Source organism: Anser brachyrhynchus (assembly GCF_964034855.1).
Source record: "Anser brachyrhynchus genome assembly, chromosome: 1".
NCBI lineage: Eukaryota > Metazoa > Chordata > Aves > Anseriformes > Anatidae > Anser > Anser brachyrhynchus.
The window spans coordinates 200,508,957-200,525,016 of NC_137694.1; the positions used below are offsets into that span (position 1 = coordinate 200,508,957).

The 16,060-nt window shown below is 50.0% G+C and overlaps 1 protein-coding gene across 2 annotated transcripts in view; it reads right to left on the bottom strand.

Annotated features, from left to right (window-relative positions):
* AMOTL1 (angiomotin like 1) overlaps nt 1-16,060 on the bottom strand; it is a 75,593-nt gene that overhangs the window by 59,301 nt on the left and 232 nt on the right. For both annotated transcript variants that reach the window (XM_080588703.1, XM_080588701.1), the window contains exons 2-3: nt 10,286-10,421; nt 8,253-8,303 (exon numbers count right to left, since the gene is read on the bottom strand). In XM_080588703.1, coding sequence (XP_080444829.1) covers nt 8,253-8,303; nt 10,286-10,370 — 136 coding nt within the window. In that variant the 5' untranslated portion in view covers nt 10,371-10,421. The remainder of the gene's footprint in view (nt 1-8,252; nt 8,304-10,285; nt 10,422-16,060) is intronic.

Consider the following 16,060-nt stretch of genomic DNA (forward strand, 5'->3'; position numbering starts at 1 on the left):
ATCCCTAGGGCATCCTCCCCATCCCCAGCTCCTAGGGCCCCAGTCCCTAAGACATCCTCCCCATCCCCTAAGACATTCTTCCCATCCCTAGGGCAACCTCCCCATCCCCTAGGACACCCCTCCATCTCCTAAGGCATCCTCCCCATCCATAGGACATCTTCCCCATCCCCTAAGACATCCTCCCCATCCCCTAAGACATTCTTCCCATCCCTAGGGCAACCTCCCCATCCCCTAGGACACCCCTCCACCTCCTAAGGCATCCTCCCCATCCACAGGACATCTTCCCCATCCCCTAGGACATCCTACCCATCCCCTAGGGCCTCATTCCCTAGGGCATCCTCTCCATCCCCTAAGACATCCTCCCCATCCATAGGATATCGTCCCCATCCCCTAAGACATCCTCCCCATCCCCTAGAGCCCCATCCCTAGAGCATCTTCCCCATCCCCTAGGACACCCCTCCACCTCCTAAGGCAACCTCCCCATCCATAGGACATCTCCCCCATCCCCTAGGGCCACATCCCCTAGGATATCCTCCCCATCCCCTAGGGTCTCATCCCCTAGGGCATCCTTCCCATCCCCTAGGATATCCTCCCCATCCCCTAGGGTCTCATTCCCTAGGGCATCCTTCCCATCCCCTAGGGCATCCTCCCCACCCCCTAAGACATCCTTCCCATCCCCTAAGGCATCCTCCCCATCCCTAGGGCACTGCCCCCAGCCCCTAGAGCTCCATACTCCAGGGTATCCTCCTCATCCCCTAAGACATCCCCCCCATCTCCTAGGGCCCCATCCCCTAGGACACCCTCCCCATCCCCTAAGACATCCTCCCGACCCCTAGGGCATTCTCCAGCTTCACCTCGAAGCCCTGAGCACGGGGTTACAAACACAGCCCCTTCCCCTTGCTGCCCACCTGCTGCATCACCCAGTTGCATGCGTGCAGGGCGCTTCACGCCAGCCCCAGGATTTATGGGACCAGCTCTGTGGCGAGAGGAAATTGGCCAGCTGGGGTTTCTCTGTGCCTCAGGACGCCGGCCCCACAGGACGCGTTTCCATCTCGGCGGGGCTGAATCACCAACGCACCGCGGCACCGCTCCCCGGGGGCTGGCACAGCCCGGCGCTCCCCTCCTCGGCACATCCGACCCTCGCACGGAGCCGTGCGGGGGCAGGTGGGGCTGAGCAGCCCCTCTGCACCCTTTTACCGGTGATGCCCCATGAGGCGGACCTCTTTTGGGGTGCTGGGCACCGCCAGCATGCTGCTTGGGTTCCTGCATCCCGTTGTCCCAGGCGCTTTCAGCCGGGCGAGCTGTGTGGCGCGAGCGTGGCCGCCCTTCTGCTGGCACTCCTCTCTCCTTGATCTTCATACGCGGACACGAGGTTCAGGCCCCAGAGGGACTGACGGCGGGCTCTGCTTCCAAAATACTGCACTGAAGGGGGAAATTTGGGTAGAAACGCAGCAAGAGCTGCTGTCCCTGCGGGATTCTCTGAAGCTTTGGAGCTGAAGCACCCACAGGAGCCGTCTGAGTTTTAGAGGCACTGTGCTCCATGGTGCGGGGCTGGTTTGGGAACAAGCACGGCAGAGACCCGGGGCACCTCCCTGGGCAGCTGATACAGGCTGGGTTTGCACTTGAGCAGAACAGGGAATTGCAAATCCCCTCTGCTGTTCAAGGGGGAGGCAAGGAAAAGCATCGCATCCTTGGCACACATTTTAACTTCCTCGGGGAAAAATAAACAGACTTAGGGGAGCAGACTTGGATGAGAGAGGGACGCTCAGTTCCCTCACCTGCTGCGGATGCCCTGAGTATCTCACAGCAGATAATTTAGGTCCAAATTCAAGATTTTCAATGACTAAAGCCTCTGTGAAATCAAGGCAAACCTTGACAATAGATTAATTAGACACCTTGATCCACTGGACGATCAGGTCTTTAGTATCCCCGGTTGTGCAGCGTCCTCTCCTACCTGCCCTGGCGAGGAATTCTGGCTTTGCTTACACACACTGGTGAACCATGAGCCCGCCTGTCTATAAATGGAGGCAAAATTCATTAGCGATGATTTCAGTGCTAGAGGAACAAATGTATCAAGAAATGGGATTATCTGCCCTCTTGTCTCTCAGTAGTATAGCAAGGGCAGCACGAGTTGCGCCGCTGCATTTCCGAGGAAAGCAACCTGTTATTCTGCTTAGAAGTGTAATTTCTCTTTTTCCCTATATCCCTCATTTTCTGGAGCATGTTTCCAAGTGATTTTCAAAGACTTTTTCCTCTTTTAATTCCATTCTGATTCAATAAACCCAGAGCTGGGGACCTCTGCGCCGCTGTCACCCCCAGACCTGGGGCTGGACATCCCAAGCCCCGAGTGACCCAGGTGCGGATGCTTGTAACATTTCCACCCACCCACGTGCACAGAGCGCACAGATTCCTAATGCCACAAGCAAACAAATGATTGTACCACCTGCCCCATCGGATGGAAACAGCCTCGCCTTTCCTCACCAGCCACAGCTCGCGTCGGCTCCTTTTGACCATCCTCACCTTCCCCCAAACACCCGTGAGCTCCGGGCAGAGGTGAGTCCCCTTGCAGCAGTTTCAAGCCCCGTCTGGCAGAGGAGTGGGAAGAAGCCAGCTACCGGGTGGGCCGGGAGCTCAGCTGCTGGGGCAGCCCCGGAGAAACGCACCCGGACAAATTAACAGCCACTGTAAGGTTTACGCAGCGACACCTGCGAATATTTGTCAGGTCCCCTCCGGTAAGTGCTTCACGGGCAGGGTTGTATCTGGAGGCAGCAGAAAGCGCTCTGCACATCTGTTTTTCCAGTTCTGCCAAAGAGCCTTTCATTTTTCCCCAATAACTTGACCTGCCCGGTTTCTGGCAGGCGCTGCGCAGCAGAGCGCTGCTCCCTGGGCTCCCTCCAGCACGGGATGAGGTCAAGGCAACGAGGAAAAAGAAACAGCTGGACGGCTGCTCAGCACTGGGAACAAACAGCGCAGGGTCCGGGGCTTTTTTTTTTTTTTCTTCCTTCCCTTTTTGCTTATCCAGTGGGATTTCATTCCTGGATGAATTTATTCCCCTGGCACGCTGCAGCACCGAAGCAGCGTTTCCTGCAGTCGGCGGCTGTGGGAGCCTCCTGCTCCTGCTGCTGGCCCTGCTACAGGTGCAGAGAGCACATCAGGATAACCACCGCTGTGTCCGTTTATCCAGCACGGGTCCTTGGGCTTTCCACTCATCCACACGAGCATTTTGATCCTGATTTCCCTGGGTGGGTTTCACACCCTGCCCTCCCGCCCTATTTTTCCATGTCAGCACGCTCCCGTTAGCCTGCCCAAGAGCCTGGGGCAGGGAGGGCTGGGGGTCTCCCTTTTCGATCACATTTTTTCCTTTTTTTTTTTTCTCTGCCATTCAGGCAGACCATCTGAAAACAGTGAGCAGAAACATTTCCAGTGGAGAAGGAAGGACGTGGAAAAGAAGGGGGGGATGAGGGAATGGAAGAGAAGGGAGGAGAGAAGGGAGCAAGCAAGGGAGAGAGACAGAAAAGCCATCTGCACATGTTCCTCCGTGGGGAAAGTTTCTCCCTCCCTGACCTCACTTTCTCCAAGGCCAGAAATTCCACCTCAGGCCTTGCCAAGGAGACAATGCAGGGCCACAGAGCGAGCGTGAAATGTTCTGGTTTCATCATTTGCAGAACAAAAGGAACACAACAGCCACAGCCTGATTCATATCTGCTGCAATCCAGCAGCCAGGCTGTGGGAGAGGAGAGGCAGGCGGGGAAAGGAAAAGAAGAGGAGGTGTGGGGTGGGGGTGGGTTTTACTCATGGTTAATCACCGTAGGCACACGAAGGACCGCCTCGGCTTACACTAACCTGGTGTCTTCTCTCTGACATGGCCACTAAGCAGACAACAGCAGGGAAAATATAAGGAAGAGGACAAACACATGTGCTGTTTCCTCTAGTACACAAACCCATTCTCCAGCAGTTCCTGCGCTGCGGGAACTTCCTGAGCCAGAGGCTGCAGCTACATCGTTGGGTTTGAGAGCCCTTCATGGACCTTTCTTCCATGATGTTTTCTAATCACTTTTTGAGCCCATTCATACTTTTGGCAAGCTGGACATCCTGTGGCAATGAGTTGCACAATGTGATTGTGCACTGTGTGAAGACATACTTCCTTTGGGTTGTTTTAGGGCTTTCCTTATTTACTCCTATGTCATTCATAACTCCCCTATGTCTACCGTATCCTCCTTCAAGCACCTCTTTTCCACCTCGGCAAGCTGTAATTTACCCAGTGTCTCCTTTCATGGAAGCTGCTCTGTCCCTTGGTCACCATTGCCTCCCTTGCCCTCTGCTTAGAATCACAGAATCACAGAATGGTTTGGGTTGGAAGGGACCTTAAAGCCCACCCAGCTCCACCCCCCTGCCACAGGCAGGGACACCTCCCACCACACCAGGTTGCCCAAAGCCCCATCCAGCCTGGCCTTGAACACCTCCAGGGATGGGGCATCCACAGAGAAGCTCTGCCAGGGCCTCACCACCCTTTGAGGGAAGAATTTCCTCTTTATATCTAATCTAAATTGAGTCTCTTTTAGTTTAAAGCCATTCCCCCATGTCCTATCACTGCACCCCCTGACAAAGAGTCCCTCCCCAGCTTTCCTGTAGCCCCCTTTAGGTACTGGCAGGCCGCTGTAAGGTCTCCCCAGAGCCTTCTCTTCTCCAGAGAAGCCCAGAAATGGGCTCGTAGCTCAAGGTACCATTGAGCCATGCCCTGGTTACTCAACAGCAGAGCAAGGAGGGGTTTCCAAAGGTTGGGTTGGGCATGACAAGCAGAGCCCAGTCCTTAAGAGGCAGAGAGAAAGAAGTGTTAGGAAGGGATTTTCCAGCCATTGTTCATTCTATTCTCGGAAACATGAGAATGATCAAAAGCTTTGCAAATGCGCAGGAAAGGAGGATATGAGTAACAGCCAGCGCAGATTCAGCAAGGACAGAGCTGGTCAGACTAATTTAATCTTCTGTGATGAGGTGATAAACCTTGTAGATGAGGGGGGAATTGGTGATAGCATTTATATGGGCATATATGTAAGGGTTTTAATACCGCATCATATGGTATCACTCTAAGCAAGAGAGAGAGGGAGGAACCTGAGCTAGAAGAAAGAATTAATAGATGACACCACGACTGGTCAACCCTTCTCAGAGCTTAGTTACTAATGCCATGAGGCTACGCAAAAAGCCTCTCCTAAATCTGGTACTGATCAGCATTTCCAGGAATGATTCAGAATCCAAGCACAGCTTTTTATGTTTGCAGTTGACATCAGGCTGGGACAAACTGCCAGCAAGCTGGACACGGGACTGGAGTTCAAGGCAGGCTTGACAAGCAGGAAAAAAAAGGATGCCAGTTGGTGATCTGCAGTTGGGTAGCGCCTGGAAGAGGAGAAGCTCCTGATGAAGTGGCAGTTCTGTGTGACCTGCAGCTCCCTTGCCAAGCACGAGCCAGGACCATGCTCTTGTGAGAAAGGAAGACCTTGAAAGAGATGTTGGCACTGCACTGCTCCCAGCGTGGCCCACGGAAGGGCTTTCTCCAGTCCTCCTGCCCTCTGACGGCCTCAGCCAGAGGGCTTCTTCCAGCTCAGGAAAGATGAGAAACATTTAGAGACAAAGGAGAGCAGGGAAAACCACTACAAGTCTAGAAAAAAACATCCTGTGAGAGAAGGGATTTGGGTTATTTAATACAGCCAATGGAAGGATGTATTAAAGAAAGAACAACCTTCAAGCACAGAAGGCACAATGAAACAAAGAGAAAACGAGTAAACTCTTTCTGCTTGGTTTTGGCAGCACAACGCGTCATTGGCTTACGTTCCAGACATTTAATTAGATATCAAGAAAACTTGCAGCGTTTGGAGCAGGGAAGCACTGGAGCAGGCTCCCTGGGAAGGCTGCTGGAAGTTCTCAAGACAGGTTGCTCCACCATGCCTTGGCGGTTTTGTCTGTGAGTCTTGCCCTCGGGCAGAAGGGAGGTGTAGCTGACCCCTGCTCAGACCTGCCTTTCTGTGACTTTTAGGACAGTGAGGCTTTGTTACCATATCAATGTTTTGTCTCAGGATGTCGTTATTAAAATGCTGCTTTATTCTCTGCTCCTCTACCGGGTGCCCCGTTTCACGAGGGCTGAGCACTGACCTGGAGCTGCCAAGCCCTGGTTCCACCACCACTTAAATGCAGCACACATCTGATGGGTGCTCTCGTCCTCTCCCCCCGCACCCCGTGGTTGCTCTTACCACCCCGCTGGCCTGGCAGAGGAGCTCATGCAGCTGTGCATGACTCAGGTCAGGAGGCTGATCCAGCTGAAAATTCACCAGCCAGGAGGGAGGCAAGAAGAGGGATCGGTTTTCCATTACTCGTCCTGCTATCTCACATGCTTTTGTCTGCTGTGTCTACCTCGGATGGAGCAATCACGTCTTGTGCTGTGCTTGGAAGGCAGAGTGGAAATGTAAGGTGATACGAGCACTGCTTTCAATAATCTTTTCCAGACTGAGGCATGTCTGATAGCACTGGGCAGAGGGAGGTGGTGTCCGAAGAGCTTCTGCTGCCCCTCAGCTGGGAGCAGGGCTGGGCAGAGCCCCTGGGAGATGCTGACCAGCACGGCCAAGTGCCCCAGTAGGGAACAGCTCACCCTGGATGCCACACACTGCTTTGTTAACATGGGGGAGATGCCAGGAACCGGGCTTCCCTGCGCTCCATCCCTGATGCCTGCCCCATCCAGAGTCCTGCCCCTTGACCGAAGTCATCAAGAAAACAGAGATAAATCTTATTTTGCACATCGTAAAAATCTGCTTCTAAACTAAAACCAACCAAATCTTATGTTGAAGAGGGAGCTTGTCTTTGTCACAGACTATGTTTGCTCAGACTTGGAGGTTTTGCCAAGGCTAAGAGAAACAGGCACCTGTCCCTGTAGGAAGGCACCAGTCAAGGGAAAATTGAAGAGACGCAGAAGATCAAGAAGAAAAGGAGCTGGAGGAAGCTGTGTCAAAGAAAATGTGTTTTAAAGTAACTTCATTCGGTTTAAATCAGCTGGGCAGTGAATGAGGCAGCCAAGGGGAGGTTGTTGGCTCTATTCCCATTCCCTGTTAGACGTCCGTCTGGCCAAACGCGTGTCAAAGCAGTCTCTATCCTGACACCAAGCGGAGAGAGCTCACAAGAACTCCTTTAAAACGCAATCAAATGTATGAGACTGCCAGTGAGGACAGCTGCTGGCCCAGCCGTCCCTTCTAGAGCCAGCGAGGCATCATGCAGTTCATGGGCATCTCTGGATTTACAGTATTTTTTTCAAGATCCTGGGTCTTAGCAGCAGTGGTTTACAGAAGAGGTGGATGCACATGATAAAAATCACCACTCTGGGCTCCTGCACTTTTACCATCCTACCCCAGTTTCTACCAGTTTCTTATGTATTGAGCAGCCCGACACATGCACACTGAGCACCCTTACTGGGGACAAGGAGGGTTTCAAGAGCAGCGGGGAAACCATTGCCTGTAAAGTGAAGAGGAGGGCTCCTTTCCATGAGGAAGAAGGGCTGGTGCTCTGCCATGTGGTGATGGAATCCATGGTCCCATTAAATGGTGCTGAGCCCGGCACCATCCCCAGCCACCACCATCTGCTCCATCTCTAGCCTTCCCCCATGTCCTCAGGAGGGGCTGGTGCCTCCTTGATCTTCCCCCTTCCCTGAGTGCCAGACCTGCAGGGTTGGAGGTTGGGGGACCTCCTGCAGAAGTTCCCCACGCTGCACCTCCTCTCCTCACCCTTTCCGCTAATTCATCCTGAGAAATGCATCTTTCTTGACCATTGCCTTGGAATTAAGGGGAGATTGCTTTCCTCACCTCTACTTCTGGCTCCCAGGACTAAAAACAAAACCACAAAACCCAAAGCCAAACAAGGAAACAAAAACTCATCCTGTTGCAAGGCATCAGAAAGTCACAGAAGTGCCAGCCAAGGGTTGGACTTCCAACCCAGAGCCCAGCAGCACCCAAGCACTAGGAAGGCGGCAGCTCAGCTCCCAGAGAAGAAATTCTGCACAAATTTCACACAGAAAGGTGCTAAATGCCTCCAGCATCCATCCCTCTGGTGGACAGAGTTCAAAAGCAACACAAAAAAAGGCCCTGGTGGTGATGAATTTAAGCACTGGAAAACATTCAACGTCTGCCCTGAGTTTTAACAAAGTCATCTCCTAATCACTCTGCTGGGTACAGAGGAAAAAAAAAAGAAAGAGGAAAACGTATTGCGTATGGACTTACCCAGCTGATCCCGAGCAAACAGGGCTGGTGCACCTTCAGAAATGTCATTGTCTGAGAGAAGAAGAAGAAATGCTCAGAAAGGTCAGCTCAAGAGGTAGGTGCAGAGAGCTTGGGTGAAAATGCCCGCTTTAAGCTCACTCTGCACGTGCCTTTCCCCCTTGGGGACAGACAGGTGATGGCACAAGCTGCCCAGGGGCTGTGCAGCCTCTGACCTTGCAGGTTGTTGAGACCCGGCAGGATACGGCCCTGAGCAGCCAGGTCAGACCCCCCAGATCCCGTCCATCACCCTACAACGCTCTGGCACTGCAGCGTGGGCAGGGGTTGTGAGCTGCTAGCAGTTGCACAGCTCGATACAGGCAGGACTGAGAGATGACTGTTTTGGAAGTGGTGGAGGTTTATTTATTTTCCAGCACTTCATTCAATAACAAAGTGCTGCTGAAGTCCAGGAACTCAATGTAATTTTCAAAAAGAAAAAAAATGCAGAGTTTTTTTTTATTATTATTATTTTACTTTATTTCATTTCAGGTTTAAAACACTTGCTCAATACCTTGGCCAGACTAAATAATAAAAAAAAAAATTATAGTCTGGAAACGGTGGACTGCTGCTAGGGGGATCACAGAGGGTGTTTAAGACAGGCAGGTTCATGACATAATATAGCAGTCTATACCTATGGCATTGCTAAGAGATCTTTCCCCCCACTATAAAATGCTGTGAGATCAGTTAGAAAAGACTATTAGTTTAGAACAGCAATTGGCTGCATACAAAACTAAAGTCCAATGTTTCTTTAACTACTTTGTGTTTTTATAAGCTGTTGATGGCAGCAACTCTGCCCTCCTCTGCTTTACAGACCCAAGCGCGGTGGGATCCTGAATCCAAGAGAGATTTGGTTGCTTCAGCTATAAAACAATAACAAAAAGCATGCCCGTGGCAAAAAATAATAATAATAATAATAAAAATATTGAACCAGAGGTTGTTCTAAGGGGCAAAAAACAGGGGCTGTGGCAAATCCCCCATGCACATCTCTTAGAGATGCCCCACACTGGCTGGCTTCAGAAACAGCAGCTGTGCTGTTAAAAAGATGCTAACCAAGGGTGCTCAACTGGGAGGTTGTGCCAGGGTTGCTGTGTTCCTAAAGCATTAATTTCCTTATCTAATTCAGCTCTGGTGGAAATGGAGGTGATGCTGTCCCCAGCGAGGAACAGCTGGTGCTGGCCTGGGGTGATGGGGCCGGGCAGGAGCACACGGGGTTCCGTCTGCCACATGTTTGAATGGGAAATAAAAAGCAAATCCCAGCAGCTGGCTGGAAATTAAGTAGAGATTAATTGATGCAGGAAATTGGTCTGCTGGCTATTTCCCATTGCATCTTCCCCAAGTACTTTCCTGGCAATTTCTGGAGAGTCATGCACTTGGGCTGGGAGGTCTGGTGTCATGTTAAATTGGGACGAAACCTTAGGTGGTCCCGCACAGGGCAGCCCTCATCCCTCCTGTTGCTGCTGGGACAGTGTCCCTGAGCACCCATCCTAAATGTTTCCACACAAATATGGTTGAAGAGAGAATGGAATCTTTTACCAGCTCTCTTCCTCACTCCTCCTCAACCATGGTCATCGTGGACAATTAGGGTGGTGACACCTACCATAAGTGCTGTACTAACTTACCAAAACTTTTTTATTTTTATTTTATTTTTATTTTTATTTTTATTTTTATTTTTATTTTTATTTTTATTTTTATTTTTATTTTTATTTTTATTTTTATTTTTATTTTTATTTTTATTTTTATTTTTATTTTTATTTATTTATTTGGCAAAAGGCTATTCCAAGGAATGAAATCAAGCAACAGATTGAGCGTGTCGGTCAATCTGCCAGTCCCTGCAGTTTGGATCAGACCTTTCCCACCTTTACACTGAGCACTACTTGGGCTGGATATAGCCGCATGCAGCCCCTAGGACTACTGCAAGCACAGTGATGGGCAGCAGCACATCGGGAAGGCTCCCAGCATGGTCACCAGGCAGATTAAAAACTGCAGTGATGTCCTACCTCCTTTCACACTGGCAAAGGGATGGATCCCACCACGAGACAACCAGTTGGTTTCATCCAGCTTCCAGTTTTCACCAAGGTCCATCTCTGATCTGCAGCATCAAAGCTCTGCTTGTGATGCCTCCTGCAGCTCTCTCTGGGGAATAACCAGAAGACAACACTGAGTGCCTGTCCTGCTCCACACCACTGACAGCTGCTGAGGAGCTTCTCTCGGCAGACGAAAATGTCTTGTCAACGTTTCAGGCAGAAAGGAAAAGATTAAAAATTTCATGATTCAAGGAAGAATATTGGACCAAGGGGTAGGTAGCTGCCTCTGCCAAACCTCAACTTATCATATTGACAAGTCTGTTGGCCGGGTCAAAAGGCCACTGATACTTCAACTATCTCCAATTTCTGCTAATGCTGAGAAGTTCCTAATCCCTTGCCATATTTCTGGGGATGGAGTTTTATTTCTGAGCAGGATGATGTACTGCGGGGGCATTGGGGTTCACAGCAAAAGGAGACAGAAGCTCACATTTTCCCTCCCAGACCCCTTGGACCTGTGCATCTGTGATGCACGGGGGACATTTCACCCATCTTGCTTTCCCTAAAGTAGGGTTATAGAATCACAGAATGGCTTGAGTTGGAAGGGACCTTAAAGCCCACCCAGCTCCACCCCCCTGCCATGGGCAGGGACACCTCCCACCAGCCCAGGTTGCCCAAAGCCCCATCCAGCCTGGCCTTGAGCACCTCCAGGGATGGGGCATCCACAGCTTCTCTGGGCAGCCTGGGCCAGGGCCTCACCACCCTCCTTATACCCAATCTAAATCTATCCTCTTGCAGTATAGAACTATTACCCCTTGCCCTGCTGTTATGGACCCTAGTAAAAAGTCTTTCTGTCCTTCTTATAAGCCCCCTTTATCATCACAATTTATAGGAATTTGTTGGAATTTGATGCCATCATGGGCCTGAATTTAGGGTGCCTCTGGGAGGAGCAGGTAGCGATGGAGGGACACCATCACAGCAGCACCATTTCTTTAGGAAACAAGGCACAGGAAAAGAAGGATGTGCCCTTTCTCCGTGTCCTAGCACCACATGTACGGGCCCTGTCTCCATGGCCCAGTCCCACCACATGCATGGGCTCCATCTCCATGGCCTAGCACCACCACATGGGAGGGCCCTGCCTCCATGGCCTAGCACCACCACATGGGAGGGCCCTGCCTCCATGGCCTAGCACCACATGTATGGGTCCTGTCTCCATGACCCAGCCCCACCACCACATCTCCTGTGCACGGGTGAATCCCGGCCACCACCCCACCATGGGGAGATGCCACAGGAAGACGTGGCAGCCCCAGGTCGGCATGTCAGCCTGGCAAGCCAGCTGTGTCCCCGTCGGGGTGAATCATGGCTGCACCAGCGCTTCCCTGGCTGGACAGGCCTGTGAGAGGTCACTGCACCCGCTCCCTTGCCCAACACCTTCATTATATGGAATTAAATCCTTGTGCGGGTGCATTTGCTGAGCAGCACACAGAACAGGTCACTGCTGCGTGCAGACGGCGTGATGGTTTTTTTTTGATGTTGCAAATTCACCCGAAGCACAATTACGAGGTACTGAAACTCTCAGAGAGTTTGGGTTGAATATGTAATTAGTTTTAGCTGAAAGAGCAAACATTCTGAGAGAAGCTGCAAGACTCCATTTTGACATTTTAATAATGAAATATTTTTGTTGTTTTTTCAAATGATGTTTTCTGTCTGAGAGTGACGTAGTTTGCTTTTTCTTTTCTTTTTTCTTTCTTTCTTCTTTTTTTTTTTTTTAAGCTATGGAAAGCACTAAATAATCCTAACCAGAATGTATCATGCAATGCCTATGAAAAGGAATAAAAAAATCCAAGAGAAGAAAAGAAACATTCTCCTTTAGGGGGTGACCCAAAACAAAAAGTATTTTCTATTTTTCAGTTCAGCAACTGAAATGAAAAACCTATTATTTGCACAGCTCCACTACTGAAAGGCATCTCGTAAACGCGTACTGCTGGCAATTTATTCTTTCCACCTGCCAAGGGACAGGCTTGCCTGCAAGTTCAGTAAAAGTATGAGAGAGAAAGAACGAAAAGGCAATTTATCAACACTGCAGAGAAGATAAAATGGCTTTTCCATATTCACTCGTTTCTTTAACGGAAGAAAAAAGCCAGCTTCCAGACCCCAGCCCTTTGCTTGCTGTCCATCTCTGTTCAGAGTCACATGGACATGAAATGATTCAGACACAAGCCCTGAGCTCCCATCAAACAGAAAATTAATGGCAAATGTACGACTTCCGACTTTACTGATGCATAAGATCTAGTCAGTACAGGAGAAAGCAAAAGTAGGTTGGCATGGAAAGAGATAGACACGGAGCAGGGCCCACCAGCTGTAAGCAATGTTTGTGCAGAGGACTTGCTAAAATACAACGGAAAAGAAAGAGGCATTGCTGCTCTGCCTGGTGACTTGTGATTTACGCTCTGGCTGCTCAAAGTGCTCGGGCTTGTTGCAGTCAATAGCCAGCACCTATTACCTCCATCTTTTAAGAAAACAAAACAAACAAAAAAAAAATATGTCAGATTTCCAGAGTGCCTCCACTCAGATCCTGTGCTCAGTCTCCATTTAGAACAGGAGAAGCTCATTTTACACACCCACAGCTTCCACCAGTCATCTGAAAGCACAAGATGAGCAAAGACATGACATTCCTGCTATGATACGTGATACCTTAATACAATATAAAAAATAATGGAAGGCAGGGTAAGTTAAGACCCCGTTTACTTCACAGCCTTCATTATACTTCAGCTAACACCCACACAGATCACAAAGCACTGTCCCTTTTCATCTTGACCTATAAAGCTCTTCCAAACTGCAGAATAAAATAGCATAACACTGGAATAATGATTTCAGCAATATTTTACCACCTCTCTGATCTATAAGAAATGGCTGGCAGAGAACAAGCCTCGTTCAGGCTCCTCACTGGGAACATTTCTAGTTTAAAACAATTTGCCACACAGCACCTCTGGGCGCCCAGCAGCTGTGCTGGGAAATTTTTTTTCAGTATCATGAAATGCAGAATTCACATTGCCAGACCAGGAGGAATATAAAAGTTAATGACTTGAGACTAACCCAGATAGACAACTGATTACAGTGTCAAACCCTAAACACTCCAGCACGCAGGGCTTAAGATAGACGACAAAAAGAAGCTGGCAGCTCTCACCCAAACACAGCCCACAAAACCTGCTCCATCCTCACAGCTCACCAAAACAGGACATTGCTGACTGGATGTGAGCTGTTGCATGAAGGATCTCCCATTTCTCAGAGCTACTCTGTCTCTTTGCTCACAGTTCAACTCCAGAGCTGTTGAGCAGGCTGTAGCTGCAACCACCTACTTGATGGGAGGGAAAAAAACAGTGACATCTTCCAGGAGCCACAGACTGGAGGTGGTTTCCATGGTCAAGGTAAGTATTTCTGGTCCTTCTTTCTTCCACAAAGAATGAAGGAGGGCGTAGTTTCACAAGATGCTTATTCCCACCTGACCTGGTGCGTGGTTAGGGCCGGTGATCACCACACACCGCCTCATTGGTCTGAGCTTCCAATGCAGAGAAGCAGCTGGTATCAAATGATTTGGTTATTTGGATGACGAACCTTTCCAGTGACTTGTGGTGGTTAGGATCTCATGTGTGAAGCTTGTAGAGCAGGGTCCAGCCTAGCGGAGTGGTGTGGTATGGGGTACCTTGATGGTGGAGAAGCACCAAGTCAAGCTGATACTGCCTTGGCCCCTATGGGAGGGCCGTATCACAGAATCGCAGAATGGCTGAGGTTGGAAGGACCTCTGGGTCCATCTGGTCCAGCCCCTGCTCAGGCAGGGACACCCAGAGCAGGCTGCCCAGCACCACATCCAGGTGGTTTTGAAGATCCCAAGGAGGAGACCTCACAACCTCTCTGGGCAGCCTTTGCCAGGGCTCCATCACCCACCCAGCACAGAAGTGCTGCCTGATGGTCAGAGGGAGCCTCCTGGGTGCCCGTTTGTGCCCATTGCCTCTTGTCCTGGCACTGGGCACCATTGACAAGAGCCTGGCTTAGTCCTCATTGCACCCTCCTTTTAGGTATTTATAGACACTGATGAAATCACCCCTGAGCCTCCTCTTCTCCAGGCTGAACAGCCCCAGCTCTCTCAATCTCTTCTCACAGGAGAGATGCTCCAGTCCCTTTGTCATCCTCATGGACCATGGCAAGGGCCAAGCCAAAGTGGCTTGGGAGAACAGAACTTGGGAGAGAAATCTCCGTTTCTGCTCATGTTGCAACCGCCCCAGCAGGGGCTGGACATTTCTAGTGCATTTCCAGCAAGAAAGAGCACCAATCACTTTGGGGGGATTTGGGATGGACATTGGCCATGGCAAAGGGATGAGGAGGGCAGTCAAGGCAGGACTGGAGCAAGCAGAAGGGGATGAAGAAGGGCACTTGGTCTGGCTGGAGAAGAGGGAGAGAGCTTGGGCAGGTCGCTGCATTTCACCTCCCACTGCACCACTTTGCTGCCCTGAACACTCTCCTTTAAGTAGTCCAAAAGGTGACTAATGAGCTGTTTGTTAATGCCATCATTCAAAAAGCTCTGTTTGTAGCTGGTCTTAAAGAGTTTTTTTTTAAAGCGGTGCGTTTCAGCCAACTGGCACAGAGCATGATCGCAAGTTAATTACATGACCTCATGGTAGTTATCTCAAACTAATACATCATTAATCTGATCTTACGACAGCTACAGGAGAAGCCCAGAGCCAAGAAGCACTTGCAGGCTCCCCAGTCCCCAGGACAGAAGCCCTTTTCATAAAAGCTGAGGGTTTACATACAGCAGACATGTCAGGACAGGCTTCTCCGCAAGTCATATCGCTCCCCTTGCCAGAGAGAAATGGAAAAACAAATAAACAAACAAAAAAAAAACATCCAGGAGCCATGAAACACATCTCCTCCAAAAGGATCCTTTCCCAAAAGAGCGGCCACCATGGAAGCAAGCAGGTGGGCTCCCAGCATCACAGGGGGACATTGGGTTGTCTCTGGTGCATGACAAAGCCCTCTTGGAGGGCCTGGCCCAGGCTGATATCAGGGGTGATATTCACAGGTCTCAGGTCACCTGCTCTGAAGGGGACAGGAGCTCAAACTCTTCTATATCCCTTTGGGTATGGAGTAATTGTGGAAAGCAAATCAATAACTACATGGCTATTTGCATGCCATGATTTCAATTGAATAGCCCTTCCCTATCTGGGTCCATGCATCTACATAGATATTCGGGAGCAATAACTTGAAAAGCTTTAAAGATCTTGTCTTTAAGGTCAGGCAAGCTCTTACTCCCACTCCTGAGCAAGGACCCCTCAGGAATGGCCCCAAAGAACAAAATGGGACTCCCACAGCCTCTCCCAGCCCTGACTGCCCCTTCAGTAAAACCCATCTGAGGTTCTGGGTCAACCCAGGTTTGGGGTGGTTTTAAGTAAGGTCCCCCAAGTTACTGCAGGGAATAATAACATTTCTTCTACTTTTCTGTTTTCTTCCAAATTCAGCAAATTAAATTGTAACGCTATGATTCAGATGTTAAACCACCTAATTCAAAGACAGTCTCTCTTTTTGTGTCTTCCACAGATCTGCCTGTGCTAAAACAATGCTACCAACCACCACCACACCTCATTTTTTGCCACTTATCTTCACCGGTGATTAGCTGCCAGGTTGTTTTACCTGTAACAATCACTTATCTAGTTAAGAGATGATAATTTCTCCATGCTGTTTGTTTTTTGCATC